This window comes from Thalassophryne amazonica, chromosome 6 (genome assembly GCF_902500255.1).
Source record: "Thalassophryne amazonica chromosome 6, fThaAma1.1, whole genome shotgun sequence".
Classification (NCBI taxonomy): domain Eukaryota; kingdom Metazoa; phylum Chordata; class Actinopteri; order Batrachoidiformes; family Batrachoididae; genus Thalassophryne; species Thalassophryne amazonica.
Window position 1 is genome coordinate 39001768 of NC_047108.1, and position 24061 is coordinate 39025828.

The 24061-nt window shown below is 40.3% G+C and overlaps 1 protein-coding gene and 1 long non-coding RNA gene across 2 annotated transcripts in view; one reads left to right on the forward strand and one right to left on the reverse strand.

The window, feature by feature from the left end:
* pip4k2ca (phosphatidylinositol-5-phosphate 4-kinase, type II, gamma a) overlaps positions 1–24061 on the reverse strand; it is a 52845-nt gene that overhangs the window by 14126 nt on the left and 14658 nt on the right. The window contains exons 2-5 of the mRNA XM_034172022.1: positions 19591–19688; positions 16918–17014; positions 15011–15160; positions 1459–1605 (exon numbers count right to left, since the gene is read on the reverse strand). Of these exons, the coding sequence (XP_034027913.1) occupies positions 1459–1605; positions 15011–15160; positions 16918–17014; positions 19591–19688 (492 nt within the window). The remainder of the gene's footprint in view (positions 1–1458; positions 1606–15010; positions 15161–16917; positions 17015–19590; positions 19689–24061) is intronic.
* On the forward strand, positions 13773–20408 carry LOC117512066. The gene is made up of 3 exons (XR_004561198.1): positions 13773–13783; positions 19326–19331; positions 20326–20408. It is a non-coding gene; the product is annotated as an uncharacterized LOC117512066 (long non-coding RNA).

The window sequence follows — 24061 nt, forward strand, 5'->3', positions numbered from 1 at the left end:
GTTTCGTCTGCGGGGAAGGTCATGGTTTCAGTTTTCTGGGATGCCAAGGGCATTGTGTTCGTGGACTATCTTGAAAAGGGACAAACCATAAATGGACAGTACTATTCTAACCTACTGAGACAGTTACGTGAGGCTATCAAAAAGAAGCGACCAGGAAAGCTGATGAAAAGGGGTGCTGTTCCATCAAGACAATGCCCCAGCTCACAAGTCAACAGTGGCCATGGCCACTATCCACGAGTGTGGATTTGAACTGGAAGATCACCCACCATACTCCCCTGACTTGGCACCCTTGGACTTTCATCTGTTCCCAAACCTGAAAAAAAAAACGTGGCTGGGAAGCACTATCGGAGCAATGATGAGATGATGGCTGCCGTTGAAGACTATTTTGACTCTCAAGATGAAAGCTTCTATACCAAGGGAATCGAAGCACTCAAGCACCGCTGGAAGAAGTGTGTGGAGTTACAGGGAGACTATGTAGAAAAATAACCCTGAATTTGTTCAATTCGATAACTGCATCATAGTCAGCCTTAGAACTTTTCAGCCTACCCTCGTAGTTTTCATTGGCACTGTTTACAAACCGTTAACACGCCTCAGTGAAACAGGAGAGTGAAAAACTGATTCAAAAAGTTTTTCATCCAGGGTTTAAATCAAATCAGTCCAGGGGTCCATTCCATAAAACAGGATTGCCAAATAAATCAGACTTATTTCATTAGTTTGGCTTATTTCCCAGTGGATCCACTGGAAAATTCTGTTTTAGGGAATGGACCCCAGATTCACTTCTTGTTCAAACAACAAAATTAGTGGATATATTGTAAAAAAAAAAAAAAAAAAAAAAAAAAAAAAAAAAAAGGTAATGCAATCCCACTTCACTGGATTAAAAGGTACAGTGTGTCATTTTTGAAGAAGAGAGCAAATGCTATGTTCATTAAATATTGTGTTTTTAACCTTTTTAATGTTATTTATGACCTTTTCAATGTTATTTTATTAACTTCGACTTTGACAGAAACATTTAAATAAAGAACTTTGATATTACAAATATTGCAACATAAATGTAATTTTTTGTCCATTACTCGTGCTATCAATGCATCTAAAACCACTCAAAATTAGTTAAAATAGGGCTTGCCAATAACGTTTTAGAGGTATATAACCCTATAGCTTCAGGGGTCTCCACCCCCAGCTATGAGCACGTAATTTACCCGGCATGAAAATGGTTCTAGCTAGAACCCTGGACGGTTGTATGTCTGGATGGTTGCCATCTATCACCATTGTGCAGCGGCAGGGTCTCCTCCCACAATTCAAAGCCACTGTGTGAAATCAAGCATGTTCCTCAAACTGCAGCCCACATTTAATCCAAGTGCTCACTTTAGGATTTCCATTGTTCTGTAATCTGACAGTGATAATGAGGATGTGTAATAACAGTTAATAAATGCCGGTGTTCAGCACATAGTTCTTCCTCACCTTCAGATCGTACTTCCTGTGTACCACCAGTCTGTGGCTGAACATGTTCCTCATGATGATAAGGTAGGTCTCTTCACTATCCACGCCAACCCGGTACATACCCAGGAACTGGGGCAGCAGGGTGCTCCCATGACACTTGACAATGTGCTGCAGGGAAGAAAATCATTCATTTGCATGACAGGTCCTGAAATCAAAACAACATAATGAGTACAACACTATAGCATAAATGATCATTTACATGAATGGACTAAAAGGTTTACATGTTAAGTTTATAATGGATCTCCTTCAAAAGGTCACAATAAAAGAAAACCAACTGAGTCTTATTATAAGTCCTACAGAATGACCTCATTCAATGTCCCCTGAAATAAGGGCATCTTATGAAAAGATAAATCCCTGCATGAAACATCATTTTTACATTAAAATGGTGAAGTTTCACAGGGAAACTGTCCTGTCTATGCAACACACATATTATATATAATCTGCCTTTTACACATTAAATACTGTACAAGTACCAGAATTTCACATTTATTCGTGTAGAAACATCTGTTATATCTAATTGTGGGCTTGAAAGGGCTAACTTCAGACAATCATATGTCATGGACAGATCAGGTCCATTAACTCAACTGAATAGTGACTATGTGCAATTTTGCATCTGTACATCACCACAGTAAACTCAGATTCAGATTTTCAGTTTTAATTCAAGTTTAGAGTCAACAATTTGTGTATGGCAACACAGATGTTTAGGACACTACACAGCTCTTAATAACCACTTTCCTGCAGACACCTAAAACTGTAATGGATTTTGAAGAAAAGTGACCATGATTAAGAATACCAATGTACTCACACATTGTGGGAATTTATAACATGCATTTATAACACATAATGGACTTTTTTTCTTTTTTTTTTGCAGTTTGGTAAATAAACATATTAAAAAGTATTATGACTGCTTCAGACAGATTTCTGAACGTCTCAGAGAGGTTCAACTTGTAACACATTTAAATACATGTAATTACAATACACATAAATCACAAAAATGATTTTTTTTGTAGTAGTAGTTCACCACGAAACAAGGCTATGAGCCAGTCAAGGTTACAGTGTTACACGTTGCATAATTTGTTTTCATGCAGGTGCTATAGAACAAAAATATTAAAATAAATGATTTGCATTCGTAGCAAAACAAGCTGTTTTGCTTGTGCGTCATGTTCACTGAACGCACAAAATCACTAACACTGACAAGGCCCTGTTTTACATTATTTTTCAATTTTCATCTACATACATCCCTGATGATAATACTTAGAGCTACAGGTTACTTTATTATGTACATGTAATAGGTTACCCCGGAACAAAAGAGGACTTGTTATAAAAGATCAGCTGATCTGTTCCACACCAAGCGCAAAAAATACCTCAATTGTTCTACTAAAGTTTCAGCCCTTTTCACATCAAGCAAACAAATGAATAGAGGACTAGAGAAATCCAGTTTGTTCTGACACATAGCATGTCAGGATGAACGTTAATAGTCATACTGATCCACACAGTGAAGCAGCCAGCACGGTGGTTTAGTGATAAGCATTGTGCCTCACAGCTGGAAGGGTCCCAGATTTGCTTCAGACCTGGTCCTTTCTGGTTGGAGGTTGCATGTTCTTCTAGTCTTTGTGGGTTCCATCTGGGTGCTCTGGCTTCCTCTCACTTCCAAAGGCATGCAGGCTAGGTGAATTGTCAACTCTACAATGACCAAAGATGTGAGTGAGAGTGTGAATGTGTTTGTGTACAGGTTATCAGCCCTGCAAGAGACTGACAGCCTGTCCAGGGTGTAGCCCATCACTCAACCAATGGCCACTGGGATAGGCTCCAGCACCCTTTAACTGGAATAAGCGAGTTTAGAAAATGAATGGATGGATGTAACTGATCCACAGCTCTCAAACAACTGCTAAGAGCTAGAAAGTGAGCATCTTCAATCAAACCACAAGCAATGCATGTGCTTGTGGACCTACAGATCAGACTTAAGTGAACTTTCAAATATGAATTTTATATTTTGTTATGGATGCATATTTGTTACCTCTTCATCAGGTGCCAGCATGGAGCAGGAATTACCTTTGATACACAGCCCAGTTTCAAAACACCGGTCTTGCAAAGGCTTTGTAACACTGCAAAACATTGGTTCAAGTTTTCTATCACTAAGTTGTAGCACCAACAAAAAAGTTGTCATGTAGTCCCTGGCCACATGTTCTAATAATTCTTTAATTCAGTTTTCCTCAACTAATTCTTTTGTATGTTTATTACCATATTTCCTAAGGGTGTGGGTGTCATGTTTCTCCACACAGTTAATAGGTTAGCAGTTGGTCACATTAAGGCAGGAACTGCATCCAGCAGGCGGCAAACAAATCTATGGATTATTATTATTATTACACAGGCAAAACAAGGGGGTTTGTTAATGTTGTGCATCAATGTTCAACACTGTAGAATGGATTCATACTTGTTTATGTGCTCTTAATGTGGTGAGCAACAAGATGATGGCATTTATTCTTTGTGGGTGGCTGCGACAGACTAACCCACCCACTTTTCTTGCTGACAAGCCCTAAACCATTACCAGTGCAGGGAATAACGGCAACAAATTTATTACTACAGAAAGGACAGCATCAGCATAAAAGTATAGAGGAAGGAATTTTTTTTTGCAAAATACGATTATATTGTAATTTTTTTTTAAATCATGAACTACTGAAATTGATTTTTTTTTTTTTATATATATATTTCAGCTTAAAGCAGATAACCCGTAAGTTGGAGAGGAAATGGCGTCTCACTAATTTAGAAGATCTTCACTTAGCCTGGAAAAAGAGTCTGTTGCTCTATAAAAAAGCCCTCCGTAAAGCTAGGACATCTTACTACTCATCACTAATTGAAGAAAATAAGAACAACCCCAGGTTTCTTTTCAGCACTGTAGCCAGGCTGACAAAGAGTCAGAGCTCTATTGAGCCGAGTATTCCTTTAACTAGTAATGACTTCATGACTTTCTTTGCTAATAAAATTTTAACTATTAGAGAAAAAATTACTCATAACCATCCCAAAGACATACTGCTTTTAGCGATGCCGGTATTTGGTTAGACTCTTTCTCTCCGATTGTTCTGTCCGAGTTATTTTCATTAGTTACTTCCTCCAAACCATCAACATGTCTATTAGACCCCATTCCTACCAGGCTGCTCAAGGAAGCCCTACCATTAATTAATGCTTCGATCTTAAATATGATCAATCTGTCTTTATTAGTTGGCTATGTACCACAGGCTTTTAAGGTGGCAGTAATTAAACCATTACTTAAAAAGCCATCACTTGACCCAGCTATCTTAGCTAATTACAGGCCAATCTCCAACCTTCCTTTTCTCTCAAACATTTTTGAAAGGGTAGTTGTAAAACAGCTAACTGATCATCTGCAGAGGAATGGTCTATTTGAAGAGTTTCAGTCAGGGTTTAGAATTCATCATAGTACAGAAACAGCATTAGTGAAGGTTACAAGTGATCTTCTTATGGCCTCAGACAGTGTACTCATCTCTGTGCTTGTTCTGTTAGACCTCAGTGCTGCTTTTGATACTGTTGACCATAAAATTTTATTACAGAGATTAGAGCATGCCATAGGTATTAAAGGCACTGCACTGCGGTGGTTTGAATCATATTTATCTAATAGATTACAATTTGTTCATGTAAATGGGGAATCTTCTTCACAGACTAAGGTTAATTATGGAGTTCCACAAGGTTCTGTGCTAGGACCAATTTTATTCACTTTATACATGCTTCCCTTAGGCAGTATTATTAGACAGCATTGCTTAAATTTTCATTGTTACGCAGATGATACTCAGCTTTATCTATCCATGAAGCCAGAGGACACACACCAATTAGCTAAACTGCAGGATTGTCTTACAGACATAAAGACATGGATGACCTCTAATTTCCTGCTTTTAAACTCAGATAAAACTGAAGTTATTGTACTTGGCCCCGCAAATCTTAGAAACATGGTGTTTAACCAGATCCTTACTCTGGATGGCATTACCCTGACCTCTAGTAATACTGTGAGAAATCTTGGAGTCATTTTTGATCAGGATATGTCATTCAATGCGCATATTAAACAAATATGTAGGACTGCTTTTTTGCATTTGCGCAATATCTCTAAAATCAGAAAGGTCTTGTCTCAGAGTGATGCTGAAAAACTAATTCATGCATTTATTTCCTCTAGGCTGGACTATTGTAATTCATTATCATCAGGTTGTCCTAAAAGTTCCCTGAAAAGCCTTCAGTTAATTCAAAATGCTGCAGCTAGAGTACTGACAGGGACTAGAAGGAGAGAGCATATCTCACCCATATTGGCCTCTCTTCATTGGCTTCCTGTTAATTCTAGAATAGAATTTAAAATTCTTCTTCTTACTTATAAGGTTTTGAATAATCAGGTCCCATCTTATCTTAGGGACCTCATAGTACCATATCACCCCAATAGAGCGCTTCGCTCTCAGACTACAGGCTTACTTGTAGTTCCTAGGGTTTGTAAGAGTAGAATGGGAGGCAGAGCCTTCAGGTTTCAGGCTCCTCTCCTCTGGAACCAGCTCCCAATTCGGATCAGGGAGACAGACACCCTCTCTACTTTTAAGATTAGGCTTAAAACTTTCCTTTTTGCTAAAGCTTATAGTTAGGGCTGGATCAGGTGACCCTGAACCATCCCTTAGTTATGCTGCTATAGACTTGGACTGCTGGGGGGTTCCCATGATGCACTGAGTGTTTCTTTCTCTTTTTGCTCTGTAGGCACCACTCTGCATTTAATCATTAGTGATTGATCTCTGCTCCCCTCCACAACATGTCTTTTTCCTGGTTCTCTCCCTCAGCCCCAACCAGTCCCAGCAGAAGACTGCCCCTCCCTGAGCCTGGTTCTGCTGGAGGTTTCTTCCTGTTAAAAGGGAGTTTTTCCTTCCCACTGTCGCCAAGTGCTTGCTCACAAGGGGTCGTTTTGACAGTTGGGGTTTTTCTGTAATTATTGTATGGCTTTGCCTTGCAATATGAAGCGCCTTGGGGCAACTGTTTGTTGTGATTTGGCGCTATATAAATAAAATTGATTTGATTTTGATTTGATTTCTTTAAATTAGAAACTCCACAAATCCAAGATATATAATACAAACAACACACTGCTGTATGACACACTGGGAATACAACAGTAACATTTGTGTGTGCTGTCAAATCATCATCCCCGATGGATCCTCATCATGGAACACAAATAAGCAGTCTTAGTATCAATCCCAGAGACAGCTTTATGCACAGCACTACATTTGGTGCAAAGATGTGTAAATTGATGCTGGCATTGTAAAAAGTACAAGAGACTGTGTGTAGCAGAAGAGTGAAGAGTTTCACTTTGCAGTTGCAATATATGGTTGGTAAAAGAAAAACGAAAGGAAATATGCCATGCAGAATTAAGTACAAGCTTGACATTCCCATGAGAAAGGCTCATCGGTGTAAAAAGTTGTGCCGATTTAAATAGGACTTTCTGAATTTATTTTAAAAGAAAATCCATGCAAAGAGATTAAATTAATATGGTTGTGGAAAAGTTGCTGTCCAAAGTCATTCATGACATATACTGTACAATCTTTCCACCCTGGGAAAAGAAGCCATTAAAACCCCCAAATTACCATGACATTCATGCCCAAGATGAGTGTATGTAAACCTCTGACCACAACTGTTAGGCACACAACTGCACACCCAGAGCAATCTGGTGATAAGGATCTTTCTCAAGAGCACAATAATAGGTTTCCTGCCTAAAAGAAAGTTGAACTCGACTTTGCCTCGTTGAATGGAATGTTCCAGTTTTCACCTCATGAACTATTCGCACCATTGAACTCATAAACATTCATTATTTGTATAATAGCCTTATAAGAGGGCTGAGAAGAGAATTAAATCTACACCACAAATCATGATTTTTGGCAAGACTTCCCAAAAGTAATTGACACTTTGCAACAGAAAGTACTGTGCTAAGTTAATATTCATGTTTGTGTTAATACCATGTTTATGGGTGTGAGAGTATGCATGTTTGTGGCACTTATTGTACATATTGTATACCAGACAAAAAGCTGCAGCTAACAATAGAGGACCCTGCACAGAAGTGTATCTAGGTGGTCCCAAACCAGCATTATTCCAGACTGATGACACCACTTGGATGAGTGGCAAAATGTTCCCCAGCTAAACAAGATGTCCAGCTGCCTCGACTAAACTTCAGGAGGCTTCTGATTTTTGCCTAGATGACTAAAGTTTACTCAGATGATTAAACTGGCTGGAAGTTGACACTTAGGCCTTGTCCACATAAAAATGGATACGATTGTTTTCTTTTTTGTTTTCAAAATGTGTTCTGTAAACACGGCACCATCTCAAGAAATGTTTGTGTACACACAAAACCACAGAAAGAGCTGAAAATACTGCAGTATATCTATATGCCAGGCCTGTATGTGGCGTTGTAACATTCTCATAAAAATGGAGAAGACATGAAGCAGTTGCATAAAGTTTGTGCGCTGTATGTAAACGGTTACAATGTAGCAGCAGAAGTGAGACCTTTCCAAAGTGGTAAAAATGAAGTCTTTTAATTTGACGTATTGTGTCCTTTCAGCTTGCCGAAAACTAAGACAAAGACAATGTCTGGAAATACAACCCCAATTCCAATGAAGTTGGGAAGTTGTGTAAATAATAATATTCAACTGAATACACCACAAAGACAAGATATTTAATCTTCAGACAGACTTTATTGGTTTTGTACAAATATTTACTCATTTTGAAATGGATGCCTGCAACATGTTTCTGGGACAGTGCAAAGCTGGGACAGTGGTATGTTTACCACTGTGTTACATCACCTTTTCTTCTAACAACATTCAATAAATGTTTGGGAACTGAGGACACTAATTGTTGAAGCTTTGTAGGTGGAATTCTTTCCCATTCTTACTTGATGAACGACTTCAGTCATTCAACAGTCCAGGGTCTCCATTGTCGTATTTTGAGCTTCATAATGCGCCACACAATTTCAATGGGCAACAGGTCTGGACTGCAGGCAGGCCAGTCTAGTATCCGCACTCTTTCTACGAAGCCACGCTGTTGTAACACATGCAGAAAGTGGTTTGGCATTGTCTTGCTGAAATAAGCAGGGACATCCCTGAAAAAGATGTTGCTTGGATGGCAGCATGTGTTGCTCCAAAACCTGGATGTACCTTTCAGCATTGATGGTATCATCACAGATGTATAAGCTGCTCATGCCATGGGCAGCTTACACACCCCCATACCATCACAGATGCTGGCTTTTGAACTTTGCGCTGGTAACAATCTGGATGGTCTTTTTCCTCTTTTGTCTGGAGGACACGACGTCCATGATTTCCAAAAAACAATTTGAAATGTGGACTCAGACCACAGCACACTTTTGAAGTGTTCCTGAGCCCACGTGGGGAGATCCTTTACACAAGAGCTGAGCATTTTGGGGATACTCCTTTTATACCTAATCATGACACTCACAATTAGAGTCCTCAGTTCAGTCAGCTGAAGAGGATTTGCAAATCACTGTTTTTTGTTTTTATTTACATTTTACACAATGTCCCAACTTTATTGGAATTGTTGTTGTACTTTAAGTCCTTATCATTGATATTGCTTGTGAATAAACACAGGATGTAAGTGTTTTTAAAGAGGTCCTCTGTGTTTATTTTTCCTCTTAATTTTTGCCCCTACGCTAGCGGACTGGAGCCCCACAGACAAACAGGCAGCTCCAGTTGCGTTTCTCAGCCAGAGCCGGAGGAGGGTTCTGCTTTCCTGACAACAAAAACAACAACAAAACAAAAAAAAAAAAAAAACACATTTTAAAAGCTGAAAGTCGTTTCTGCGATTATTTTACGAGTATCACAACTGTCCATTTAGTCATACTAGCATTCACCACAGCTGTTCTATATCTCTTCAGCAATGTTTGGCAAAAATAAATGGCACTAACAAGCCACAAAGATACATACACACATATATACACATATACACACACATATATACACATATACACACACACACGCGCGCGTATGAATGTTTACCATTAACAACAGCTATCTTATTCATTATGAGCGGTAGACCTTTGTAAGCTCAGTGCGAAAATTCATTAGAACAATTTTCCTTGTTATGTGATGTCTTGCGGTGTGCTGAGGTTAGAGAGGCAGGGTTAAGACATTTCACAAAAGTTCAATATTGGTTGTACACACAAATACGCAAAGGCGGCATTCTGAGATTTATCCACTCTGGGACCTGATGGCGGTATGATACAAAAATTTGCGGATATGCATAAAGTTGTCTGATGAGCCCTTACACTAGGTCGTTCTCTCTTTAATCAGCTTTCCCGTTACTGCCAACAAGAATTATAAGTCACAGATATTAAACCTCTCAGTGCTGACATCTATTTTTCTTCAAAGAAGACAGACATTTGATCATTTACCTTGATTCATCTGAAGAGTGTTGCGGCTGTGGCATTATGATGCATGACAGCTTGTATCCAAAGAAGCAGACACGCTGGGTGAAGTAGGCATGGTATGATCCAATTTTAATATAACTAATTACCTGTGCATCGGATACATAGGAGATGGCTTCTACCCATCTGACATGACATTTTATCTTTCCAATACTATCAGACAGTCGTTACTGTTTTACTGTGATTTATGAAATTTAGTTTGTAAATCTGCTCTCAATACTCTAAGGTCAAAACCTCTAGAGCTCTGTTAAACTAAACCTAAAAGTAAATATGCGTACACCATGGATTAATACATAACAGTAAATGAGCTTGCTGAACATGAAGCCCATTAAAAAAACCCTTTTGACAAGAAAACAAAATTTGAACCTACCATAGAAAGTCAAGGCAAACACAAAGCTGTGGTAAATGTGCTACTTCATTGTGACAAGAACTGAAAAAGTCAAACAGAGCAGGCATTTTACTCATCACCCTCAGTTTTACGTACACTACACAACCACACACATTCCAGCCAGAGCTCAAGTAGCCAAAACTTTACCCAGTGTATGTTCGCCTAAAGTGACATACTTATTGAACTACACATGTGACTAAAATCAAAGGCAAGGAACAGGGTCACCTGACAAAAATGTTCATTCACTGTGTCAGCAGTTCATTGAAACAAATCTCAATATTCTCCAATATGCAGATCATAAGACACTGACAAACCTTCGGTTGCTGTCATTATGGAGAGGGAAAAAAAAAAAAAAAAAAAAATCACCATTTCTTCTGTAAGAATAAACAAAAGAGGTGAGACAACATAGTAGGCATAATCTATCCATCAATGTTAGTGTTTACATGAACGGTTGAGATGAAAATTTGAATATCTTTGTCAAAGCATGAAGAGTGAACACTGTCTGTTCTGTTCCCCGCTTTCTGTGACTGTGCTTTTAAAGAGGGATGAGGAAGTGGAACCCTAAAGGTTAGAGAAGCAGGCTTGTGACCAGAGGATCACAGTTTCAATCTTGCAGTTAGTCTGGGAAATGTGGGTGGACAAAGTGAAAAGAGCACCACTTACTCTCATTACCATTTCTAAGGTGCTCTTGAGCAAGTTACATAATACCCAAACAGCATGGCGGCACCCTGACATCGAAGAGTGTGTGGGTGAACGTGAGGCCTAACTGTGAAGACCTTTGAGTTTCTGCTAGATAAATGCAGTCACTTTACCTTCTTCTTTACCTTATGAAGTTCCCTTGCTTCTTACCCCCCACCACCACAAGGAGGTCAAAGGTCAGTATACAGAACTTCTCTGTGTTGCTTAAGAACAGAGGCCATTTGTTCAAAACATTTTACCTCAATAAAAGTGATTCAGAACAGATCATGTCTCCTGAAGCTTTGCAGGACGGTTTTCTGGGTCCTTAGCAGGGTCAGATGCATCATTAACATAATGAGAGAGGGACACTGCATCTGGTGGCATGTTGTGAAACAATACAGGCACATATATTCTGTGGCTTGAACTCATTAAAAGAAAATGACCAAAAATGTTTTTTTTTTTGTTTTGTTTTTTTTTTATTGTTTTTCCCCTCTTTTTTTTCAAGTAAAAACAAAGTGACACCATGCTATTCTACCTGTTATTCTTCATATAGATTATAGGGCAATATTTAGTCCAATTTAGAGTATATTTTACCTGGATCTGGCAATCCTAAAAAGGTCTGTATTGTTATTGGATCTTGGACAGCAAAAGGATCACTTTTATCCAGGTGAAATCTTCTGAACAATTGGCCCCAGGTATTCATCACACCAGTCATTTATATTTAATGAAATTAACTTGGAATTTAAATAAATAACAGGGAGTTTTTATTACATCATGTTTTTGTGGCAGCAACCTCCCCCCCCCCCCCCCCCCCCCCCCCCCAAAAAAAAAACCCTGTAAACTCTCAGACAGATATGGGTCTTTAATTTCACTTGCACTCATCCATGACAGATTGAGTTAACAACAAACTGTTGAGGGTTCTACATTAACTTTCTGAAACACCAATGGCATTACCCAACCCTCCCCCAAGCAAACAAAGATTTTACAGCTAAAAAAAAAAAATTAAAACTAACAAGCACGCTCTGAGAGCACGATATCCCCTGCTAGCAAATACTGCTTTGGTACAGATGCTTACTACATTCTGATAACATTTCAAAGTATGTAATAGTTGATTTCAGAATGTAGACACCAACTCATGAAACTAGCAGTGGCTAGGTTTGTTAATCAAGGGCCATAAAGCTGCCAAAATGTGTCAATAATGTACAGTATTAAAATGTGTATTACCAACCTAAAACAAGGACTTGTACCAAGTTTCAGGAAATTCCTCCTAAAATTCTGAGAGGAGTTGATTTCAGAATGCCAATACCCTTTTTGGACGGACGGATGGACGGACAAAGACAAGTGGCCAGAAATTGCCACAACATAATTCCCCTTCAGGCCTTTGGCCAGCGGGAGATAAAAAAAATAAAAAAATAAAAAAAAAAATAAAAAAAAAAACACACACACACACACACACACACACACACAGCCAGAAAAGCAACTGGAGAGCAAAGCGCAAACCTTCAAAATAATACCTCCCACTCCACCATACTAGTTGCTAGCATGCATTGTATCAGGTATAGGCCATAAGTCTGAAATCCACCTGTTACCCGTCCCATTTATAATAAGCTGTTCTACTTTAATCAAAGTTAACCATTAGTGTCTGTATCTATTTTAAATGCGCAATTATGTGCATATACACATTCAACTGATCATATCTGAGAATGCCTATGCAAGTGACAAGATTGTATCTCACGTTACGCAAAGATTTAACCCTCTAGAGTCATCCGACGCATCTCAGCATCAAAGTCACATGGCCAAATTAAGCGCATATAACATCCAATCTACACCAGTCTGAGTCTCTGTTTGAATGTGTGTTAAAAGTGTTGACTTCAAACTATATACCAGTTTTTAAATTCTGCCTAGTATAACTTGAATCATAAATAATAATAAACACCCAGCTTTCTCCTGAATATTATGGTCATTTTTGGTGACCGTATTTGCTGAAACACGCACCAAACGGGAGTCTCATTTCCTTGTTGAGCGAGCTCCATTAGACTGCAACAGAGAAAGGTAAGAAAAAAAAAAAAAAAAAAAAACGGATCCCCTTTATCATTGGTGGAAAAACACACAACCTAAACCAATCAAAAACACCAACCCCGCTTGCGTTGATGATCAATACACGTGGGAGTTGGACTAAAGTACAAATACTGCCTTCATGTGGACAGTAGTAGGAGTGACACTCCTGTGGGTGAGGCCTGTGTCCACTGTCCTATTTTGGACAGGAATTGTTTTTAGAGTGGCACAAATAATGTGTGTGGCATCTTATTGTTTTGTAAATAGTTGTATGTACAAAATGTCTGAATCATTTCCTGCATTTTAATGTAAATAGTTGTATATAACTGTTTGCTACATTTGTGCTTATGTCTTTGAAATTTACAATTTATATTTGCATTCCAATAAAACACCCTTGGCCGTATGAGAAATGCGTTCTTTATAATTTGCAGTTGTTTAATTATAAAGATCCTACTGTCTTACGTACAATTTGTACATGTTCAATAAAGCCCCTTTATCAATCAATCAATAAAAAACAATATTTACATTTTAATGGCATCTGCAGGAGGCCTTGCTTGTGTGTGCATCTGTGTATGTGTGTGTACATGAGCTTTTGACAAGAGCGGAAGTTGCGCAAATCAAGGAATATTTGTAGATCACCCAAGTATTGCAAGTATTAATGATACAAATTCCAAACTCCATAGGAAGATAGTTGTGAGTTAGGTGAAGTTAGTGTGCATGCAAATGTTCATAAAATGTCTTGTAAATTACTCCTGAGGTGTTATTTGGTTACAAAAACAGCATTTTCAGTTTTAGAAGTGTTTATTTAGTTTGAACATAATATATGACAAATAAGTTATATTTATACACAAATGAAAGTTTTGCAGCTAGCTACCAGTCTATGATGTCACCATGCTAATGTCAGCAAAATAATAAGTTCAGAGGTGTAATTTCGTTCCAAAAAAAACATTTTCAGTTTTAGAAGTGTTTATTTCTCACTAGCTTTTACATAATATATGAGAAGCATGTATACGAGGTCTATTAGAAAAGAAACTGACGGTTTTATTTTTTTTTAAAAACTATATGGATTTGAATCACATGATTACATCAGCCAAGCTTGAACCCTCCTGTGTATGCGTGAGTTTTCTCACGCTTGTCTGTGACATCATTTGCCTGTGAGCACACCTTGTGGAGAGTGGTCCAGCCCCCTCGCCGGATTTTCATTGTCTGAGTAGTTGCTGAGAGACTGGCGCTGTGCTTGATCAAAATTTTTTCAAAAACTGAGAGGCACATCCGAGTGGACACCATTCGAGAAATTCAGCTGGTTTTCGGTGTGAATTTTAACGGCTGATGATCGCTGTAAGGACTTCCCACAGAGCGGGACGTCGCGCAGCGCTCCGAGGCGACGTCGTCATCCTGTTTCAAGCTGAAAACCTCCAAATTTAAGCCTCTGTTGACCCAGGACGTCGTGAGAGAACAGAGAACTTTCAGAAGAGGTCGGAATCAGCAGTTTATCCGGACATTCCACTGTTAAAGGAGATTTTTTTTAATGAAAGACGTGCAGACGGATTGGCGCGTCGGCCACAGGAAAGAGAGCCCTGGCAAAAGAGCATTTCAAAGACACCATTTAAAGCCCAAAATTACCATGACATTCATGCCCATGATGAGTATGTAAACATCCCGCCACAACTATACAAAGTTATATAAATTGTTGGCCATACCATTCAGCCCTAGTGTTGAGATCCTGGCCATAAAGAAATTAAAGTTCAAATTTACACAGACGCACATCTCACTCAAGCCACACAGACACACATATGTTGCAGTATGTCCCACGTGGGCTCATCACCTAGTTTGGGAGATGATCATTTTACCATTTTAATGTATACCTGATCCAAAAATACTGGACTAAAACCCAGGTCATATTGGAAGTTGAATATGACCTGTTCAGGTCTTACCTGATGATACTCTGACAGGATGTTGTGCATGTCTGCCACATCCTCACTGGAGATTTGTTTGATGATTAGTGTTCGGTCATAAGAATTTAGGAGAAGATTCTCTCCCTGGTCCTCTGCACTCCTCACTGGGGGGCTGCGGGTGAGTGTCACCTGAGTAATCAAGCACAATGATTATCTACCATTCCACTACAATGACTATCATATTTTATATCTTGTCAAAGGCTGTTATGCTTTTCTGAAACATTTTATACAGGAAGGAAAAAAAAAAAAAACATAAGACCAAAGTGCATGAACAGACAGATGTCACTAAAACACCAAGTGTGGCTGCTGTGATTTTTGACCATGGCCATCTGGCTATTCCATCCAAAATACCCAGAAAAAGAATTTTGGACTGTCATGATGACAGTCTTACACACTGTCCAATTTTAAACTTCCATCTTGAATAGCAAAATGGACCGCATTTTATATAGCGCTTTTCCATCTGCATCAGGCGCTCAAAGCGCTTTACATATCAACGCCTCACATTCACCCCGATGTCAGGGTGTTGCCATGCAAGACGCTCACTACACACCGGGAACAACCAGGGGATTAAGGACCTTGCCCAAGGGCCCTTAGTGATTTCCGGTCATGCTGGGATTTGAACTGAGGATTCTCTGGTCTCAAGCCCAATGCTTTAACCACCAGATCATCACCTCACCTCACCATGCCTTAAAATTAAGATGTTGTTTGCAACACTTCACACGAAGTTCAACAGAAATTTTTGTTCCCCACTCCCTTGCCTAAGGAGACATTGCTCATCCAAAAAACACAGGAATATTCAGGTTTTAACCACACAAAAGCAAATATGCTTCTTCCATGGGTCTGATGACTGAATTACACATCTGCCACTTCCATGCCAGGTCAGCACTGGGCTTCCAGATTCACAATCCTGCCCTTCTCCCTTTGCTAATCACAAAAACACTTGCGGGTGAACAGAAAATCTACATCCAGGGTTGATCTAGAAGCCTGTGTGTGGATTTGTTTAACGTGGGGATGTCACTGCACTCCGACAAACACACAGTCCGTGACACATCCTTAGCCTGGTCTAACATCTGGGAAATCCCACACTATCAGGCTCTGAGGACCTACTGCAACTTCATCCACCTTCACAGCCGTTAGGTTAGAAGCCATCACCTCCCTCGCCTGATCAGCCATTGAGGACTTCTTGTTTCACCAAAGCTTCATTAGCAGTGTCATGTTCAGGGTTCCTCTTGAGCCTTCATGGTTACCACAGACCACACATGGTCCCCACCGTATTTCAACCCAACATGCAATCCCCTGCTTGATGCATTATCCAAGTGTCACAACGTGGACGAGGGGCTGGATTTTGACAACAAATACATTGCGATAATCCAGTAATTAATATATGTCTGTCCCCAATGGTAGACCTATTATGTCCACAGCAATAAAAGTATCCAAGTTGTACGTAAGACACTTCAATATTCAATAACAGAAAAACACAGATCTTCACAAATTATTATGCAAAGCTTGACTTGACAATTAAAAGGATTATAGCAAGTCATGTTTGATGAACAACAAAATCATCCAACTGCCAAACACGAGGGACACTAACCCTGCTTCAGAAGTGCAACACTTTTTTTTAATACCTCCACCTGATTGGCTATATTTGGCTCCAACATCTGTGCCATTTACTTATTTGAGAATAGAGCAGGGAAAGAAAAATATTCAGAATCAGTACTTTCCACTGATCTAACATTAGTATTTCTGAGAATATCACAGCTCCTGAAAAGGTTTCAAGGGCGAGGACAAACCTTATGATGGCAGTGTTGCTCGGTGTAAAATGCCAACAAAACATCAAATACAGACGAAGCTCTGTATGACAAATTATACAAAAATATATCCTGTACCTGATAATCCAGATCTTCTATACCAAAACGCTCTCTTAGATTTCTGAAGACCTGAGGACAGTATTCTTTGAACTTGAAATGTCCTGGGAGATTTTCTCTGCAAAAGAGCAGGTGGAAAAATAGGTCATGATGAGACAGCGAGTTGGGACATGACAACATTTTTTGTGCCAACAACAATTAAGGCATCAATCACACTTTCTATAAAACTATAACTAGAAAAATCTGTCAGGCTCTACAAACAAAGCAAAGTAATTGACATATATGCACGGCTACGAGCAGTTAAGGCATGAACAAAGCTAACGTGCCGATGTTGTTAAATGTCATCAAGATTCCCCTTTTCCCATTGCTGTATGCATCTAAGATCAATGTCAGTTCAACAACAATGCACCATTTGATAGGGGAAAGACATTAAAACTGTTTCCAGGGCCTGCCAGGAAATCTCTGCATGCACAACCAGTTCAGACCATTAAAGTTCATATTCAGAGGGCTCAGTGCTCCATCTAAGATAGATAAAATGAGTATTGCAATGCAGGGACGGGTCTTCACTAGCACTAGTTTCACGTCAAAACCAAGACCTGTCATGGTCAAAAACAAGCTGCTTTTACACTTTGATGTGATGGTCACCACAGAGTGAAACTGTGCCTGGATTGTTCGCTGTACATCAGGATCTTTATATCCCACAGCTTCCTCATTACCACAGTTACAACTACACTTTGTGTCTGAAATTTTACCATACCACTGTATATGAAAATTTTGAGATTTCTGGAGTAAAATAGAATAGTATTCTATTCTAAAGCTTGGAGCTGAACTCCTCCAAGTGAGTAGATGCTGTTTTCACAGCATTACAGAAAGTTTTATGTTGATCTGAAATATATGTTTAACTTCCAGAGACTGGCAGAAAGAACTAGTCATGCCATTCTCAAAACCACTGGGTGTGTACCTGTATTGCAATCAACCAACAAGCTCTGACTGCAGAGTATAACTCTTTACAGTGGCAGGCACCATCTCTGATTAATCAGTTACATTTTTTGCCACTTATCCAAGTCTGGCTCACAGTAGAGCAGACCAAGCAGCTCACCCCACACTTCCCTGTCCTTGGTCAACTCTTCCTGGGGGATCCAGAGATGTTCCCAACCCAGATGGGAAATAGAATCCCTTCAGCGTGTTCTTGTTCTTCTCTGGTGCCACCTCCCAACTGCATGTGCCTGGAAGACCTCCTTAGGAAGATGACCAGGGGACATCCTCACCAAATGCCCTAACCACCTCAACTGACTGTTTTCAATGTGAAGAAGCAGTGGCTTTACTCAAAGTCCCCTCCCACCCAGTCACCCTCGATATTTGAGCTTCTCATCCTGTCCCTGAGTGCAAGTCGATATACCAGATGGAGGAATCTCATTTCCAACACTTCCATCAATGCCCTTGTTCTTATGATCATTACTCAAAGTTCTTGACCACAGGTGAAGATAAGAACATAAATTGCCCGGTATATTGACAGGCTTGCCTTCTGGCTCAGCTCTTTCTTTACCACAGCGATCTGGTACAGTGTCCACAGGACCTCAGATGCAGTCTCAATCCATCTGTCAATCTGACGCTCTAACTTACCCCCACTTGCAAACAAGACTCCAAAACACTTGAGCTGTTTCACTTGAAGCAATAACTTTCTGACCCAGAGAGGGCAATCCACCCTTTTCCAACAGAGGAGCATGGCCTCAGATTTGAAGGTGCTGATTCTCAGCATCAAACCTGCCCAGTGCACATCAGAGGTCATCTCTGATTTATGGTGTTAATTATCAAAATGGGCAGCACGGTGACATAGTGGTTAGCACTGTTGTCTCAGAGCGAGAAGGTTGTGGGTTCGATTTCCACCTGTGGCCTTTCTGTGTGGAGCTTGTGTGTTCTCCCTGTGTTTGCATGGGTTCCCTCCGGGCACTATGGTTTCTTCCCACATCCAAAGACACGCAGGCTAGGTGAACTGGAAACTTTAAATTGTCCGTAGGTGTGCGTGCAGGTGTGAATGTGTTTGTTTGTCTATATGTGGCCCTGCGACAGACTGGCGTCCTGTCCGGGGTGTACCCCGCCTCATGCTCTATGACTGCTGACTGCTCCAGCCCCCTGCGACCCTTAAATGGACTAACCGATTGAAGATGAGTATGAGTATTATCAAAATGATATTAACCAACATTTATCTAATATCAAAGTTTTCTCTGTATAATGCAGCCTAACCGGTGCTTTCCTTTGTACACTGTAATCAGTTATTTTCTTAACGTTACCTCACACATTAGGTACACAGGTGTTGATATATTACCACTGGAAACTATATGAAATGCACACTTCTCACAATACACAACAAACATAGTAAACTAGGGCAGTTAAAACCTAAAGAAAGCTGTTAAGGCAGATAAATACAGAAATGAGTTCTTCATGCAATCAGCAACAAAACATCCATTAATAATAATTCAGAGGTTCATTTAGAAAGCTGGTTGTGCAGCAAACACTGCTCTCACTCACTATATGAACAACCATGTGTACTGTGTTCTCACTGTTTAGTGAGGATGGGTGGTGTTTCTTCCCACCTTGTGGGGGGAGAAAACTGAAAAACTAGTGACCATCTGTACCAGGGGACAAAGGCTTTTTAAATCAAGCTCTGATCTGGAACTTGTTTCTAGACCATACTTGTTGAAGAGGTGATTGTTGACTTTGATCTTGGTATTTGCCTTGAAGTCATCGGGTAACAGCATAACTGGAACAGGAACCTGGCTGAGATCATTTATCTGCACAAAGAAACAAAATTATCATATTACAGCCCGTGTTTAAATGGACAGGTTTTGATATTCAAATTATGCTAGCACTGGCTAATACTTCAAACAGAGGTCAGTTTGACAAAACACGACAGCTATGCCAGTGAGACCACATTCTACATAACCCACACAATTCAGTGAATAAATTAAGGGCCAGGTTTACATACTGTGTTTGAAATTATTAATTTGTGGACCTGAAATTAATTTTCAATTCATGATTTTCAATCAATAATTTATTTTCAAAATCAACAAGATGGAGTACTCAAAGTGGAACCCCTACACATGAAGTTTGAAACAGTGTCAAACTATTACTTTGAGTAATTTGTTTGTCTTGCATCAACAGGCTCAATAACTTCCTGGACTCAACCATCAGGAGTGTATCACTTTGTCAAGTGTCAACCTTGTACAGATACTCTTATCTCTGCAGTGACATTCATGTCCTTGGATCCTGTGCTTTTGTGAGGTCCCTGAACAGAGGTGTTAGGTGATGATGATATCTTTGCAGGAGAATGGTCTACAATTTTTGGGTCCTAGTGCTTTTTGTCTCGGTCTCACTCACCTCTCAAAAGTCTATCTGTCATAGACAGGGGCAATATAGCTGTCTCCTCAGCCTTTTCCACTTGCTGGGGTCTTCAACAATGAGGCATCTGCATGATGGATCATGTTCAGAGAAGCACACCATATGGCCAAGATATTGTAGCTCCCATTCCCTAACTACATATGATATTTCTCATCACAGTCTACCAAAGCAACCACTCATTCGACAGAGTCATTCCAGCCATTTCCAAGGATCTTCCAAAGAGGCCTAGTACCAAAGGTACTGCCTTAGGTCACTGGTTAGTTTCAAAGTGTCACAACTACACAGCAAGCACCAGCACCCTCAAGACTTGGACCTTCATTCTCCTGCATACTGGCATTGCCAAACACCTGATTTCATACAGTCATCCCAGGTGTCCTTCAACCTCAAAGGCAGAGGACCTAGAGCTATGAATGTCAATGCTTAGATAAGTGAAAGTTTGACACTTTCACTGTACACAGATAGACTTTTGATAGCTGAGCCCAGACAGGCACTGAAGGATGGAACTTGTCTGTTGCACCAAAAGTCACAGCTTCATGATTTTCACACAGTCTCCAATTTGTCTTCTGGCAAACTAAGCTGGAATTTCACATCTTTTTAAAGTAATCTTTCACTATTCCACTCCACCATGAAGAAGTATAGCTCTCCTTATTGACAAAAATTGCCTCAACAACATTTTTTTTTTTTTTTTTTTTTTGCAGTCAGGCAAACCTCAGGTTACTTTCATGCAGTCAATGTGCAAGTTCATCTGATTTTACAAGTGCATGACCATGAAGGTTCAGACATGAAGCTGCAGCAGGTGACTAAAGCAGACAGCTTTGATTGCAAACTCAACGGAATTGTTTTAGATTATGTCTCTCACAGTGGACATGCACTTAAGATGAAAATTTCAGACCCCTCCATGATTTGTAAGTGGGAGAACTTGCAAAACCACAGGGTGTTCAAATACTTATTTTCCTCACAATATGTATTCATTACTTAGTGTGTCCAGTCCGGTTTACACTTATTTGATGCATTTTTAACACTCACTATCTGAATACTGTGCAGGTTACAATGCAGCCAGATGGCTGTATGCCTGACTGCCAATCTCGCCAAAATAATGGCCCAGTCACATGGCATACGATGATGCCTGAACAAAGGGAAAAAAGTAAAAAAGTCAATTCGTTGAGAAAAGGTGGATGAACGAGCTTTATCACTGAACAGCCTGCAAACCAAGAGCGCAAAAGGGACGAAAGAGGAACACAACAGAACCGAAGCTAACACTGATCTCAATGCTTTAAACAAAATGCAACTGGAGCCACTGCTGGAGCAGTGTGTGTCTGCATCTCTGAGTTCCAGGACTCGGCGCTGGGACGGAGCTCATAGCGCATGAGTTCCTTGCCCAGAACAAAAGAGGGATCATCTCATCATCAGAACCCTCACTGTCTGATGACATGCTGGGCACTACGTCTTGCTCCAATTTAAAAAAAAAAAAAAAAAAAAAAAAAAAAAAAAAAAGAAAAAACAAGCAAACCGGTGAGTTTGCCCTGTAATTTCCAACGGTACATGAGCACAGCAGCAGCAACGCTCATAAATGGCTTCTGTACTGTGTGAAAAAAATTCAGCTGGTCAAACAAAGTCAAACTAAATGCTCACGTTACAAAAACTAAGCAAATGATAAGAAACCATCAAGAATGACAGCAAAATGAAATACGGACGAATTGAGGTTTTCGGTGGCATTCGGTCTAATTTTTCAACAGTTTAAAAATTCTGACGAAGCACCAGCTGCAGGAACGAAGCTGCGCAAAGGTTAAACAATGCCAACTAAAGGCAACAAAAAGTCCAGATTTTTTGTTTCATTTGGGCTTCGTTGCCCTTCGTTAAGTGCCATGTGACTGGGCCATAAAGCAATAATAATAGTCTGCCTCCTATAATAGATCGTTGGAGACTATATGCAATACAGGTGATTGGCAAGCCTTATTATCAAAGCTTGCTTCTTCTTTAAACTCTCTCTGAGCAGATCATAGCTCAGTAAGTAGAGCAGTTGTCCAACAACCAAAAGGGTCAGGGGATCAAATCATGGTATGCCTGGCTCCAACTGTAGTTGTGGCATCAGGCACTTGCACAGACTGTGTCCTCCACAGCGGCATCAGACACTTGCACAGACTGTGTCCTCCACAGCTTCTGGCTACACACACTGCCACAGCACCATCCACTCCAACAGGGCACAAACTGTGTCCTTGCCAATGAGTTACTGCATTTTATCTTTATCTAGCTTTACAAAACAACATGGGCATGTACGAGGTCTGTCAAAGTAACGGTCCTTTTTATTTTTTTCAAAAACTATATGGATTTCATTCATAGCTTTTTACGTCAGACATGCTTGAACCCTTGTGCGCATGCGTGAGTTTTTCCACGCCTGTCGGTTAAGTCATTCGCCGGTGAGCATGCCTTGAGAAGGAGTGGTCCCACCCCCTCGTCGGATTTTCATTGTCTGGAAATGGCGGCATGAAAAGGACTTTTTTTCCCATCAGAATTTTTTCAGAAGCTGTTAGAAACCATTCGAAAAATTTATCTGGCTTTCGGTGAAAATTTTACGGGCTTCACAGAGAATGGACTGTTACTACAGCTTTAAGGACCCGTTTAAGGACGCTAAGCGTGCCGCGCTCCGAGCTGCGACGACGTGGCACAAGCCACCAGACCATTTCTAAACGGATGGCTCTGCGGCTACGAGACCATCGTGTGCTCTTTCTCTGGTTATCACAAGAGCTGGACATCAGCCATTTTCCGGCAGATTTCACTTTTAACAAGAGATTTTGTCATGGAAAGCCACGCTGAGGCTTCGCGCGTAAAGACCGATTCGCTGATGAAGCGAGACAAAGGAACACCTCCATTTCGGCGTGTCAGAGGACAAGTTTGGACATGCCTATCTCGGCTTTCGATGCTTACCAGTCCAGTAAGTTTCAGAGAAATTGTGGAGAGCTGGACATGTCCAAACTTGTCTTCTGACACGCCGAAACAGAGGTGTTCCGTTGTCTCGCTTCCAAAGCGAATCGGTCTTTACGCACGAAGCGTCCGCGCGGCTTTCCATGACAAAATCTCTTGCTAAAAGTGAAATCTGCCGGAAAATGGCTGATGTCAAGCTCTTGTGATAACCAGAGAAAGAGCACACGACAGTCTCGTATCCACAGAGCCATCCGTTTAGAAATGGTCCGGTGGCTTGTGCCGCATCGTCGCAGCTCGGAGCGCGGCGCACCAAGCGTCCTTAAAGCTGTAGTAACAGTCCTTATTCTCTGTGAAGCCCGTAAAATTTTCACCGAAAGCCAGATAAATTTTTCGAATGGTTTCCAGGTGCCAGTTTCTAACAGCTTCTGAAAAAATTCTGATGGAAAAAAAGTCCTTTTCATTCCGCCATTTCCAGACAATGAAAATCCGACGAGGGGGTGGGACCACTCCTTCCCAAGGCGTGCTCATAGGCAAATGACGTAACCGACAGGCGTGGAAAAATTCATGCATGCGCAAGAGGGTTCAAGCATGTCTGACGTAAAAACATATGAATGAAATCCATATAGTTTTTGAAAAAAAAATAAAAAGGACCGTTACTTTATTGACAGACCTCGTAAATATTCTCTGTAGTTAACTTCTCACTGTGGAGAATGAATGTCAGGCAGTAACAATACTGCAGTTAACAGTAACTGGAGCAATAACATGAGATGGCTCAGTCCTTAAATCAAGAGGATTGTGTGTACACACACACACACACACACACACACACATATATATACACACA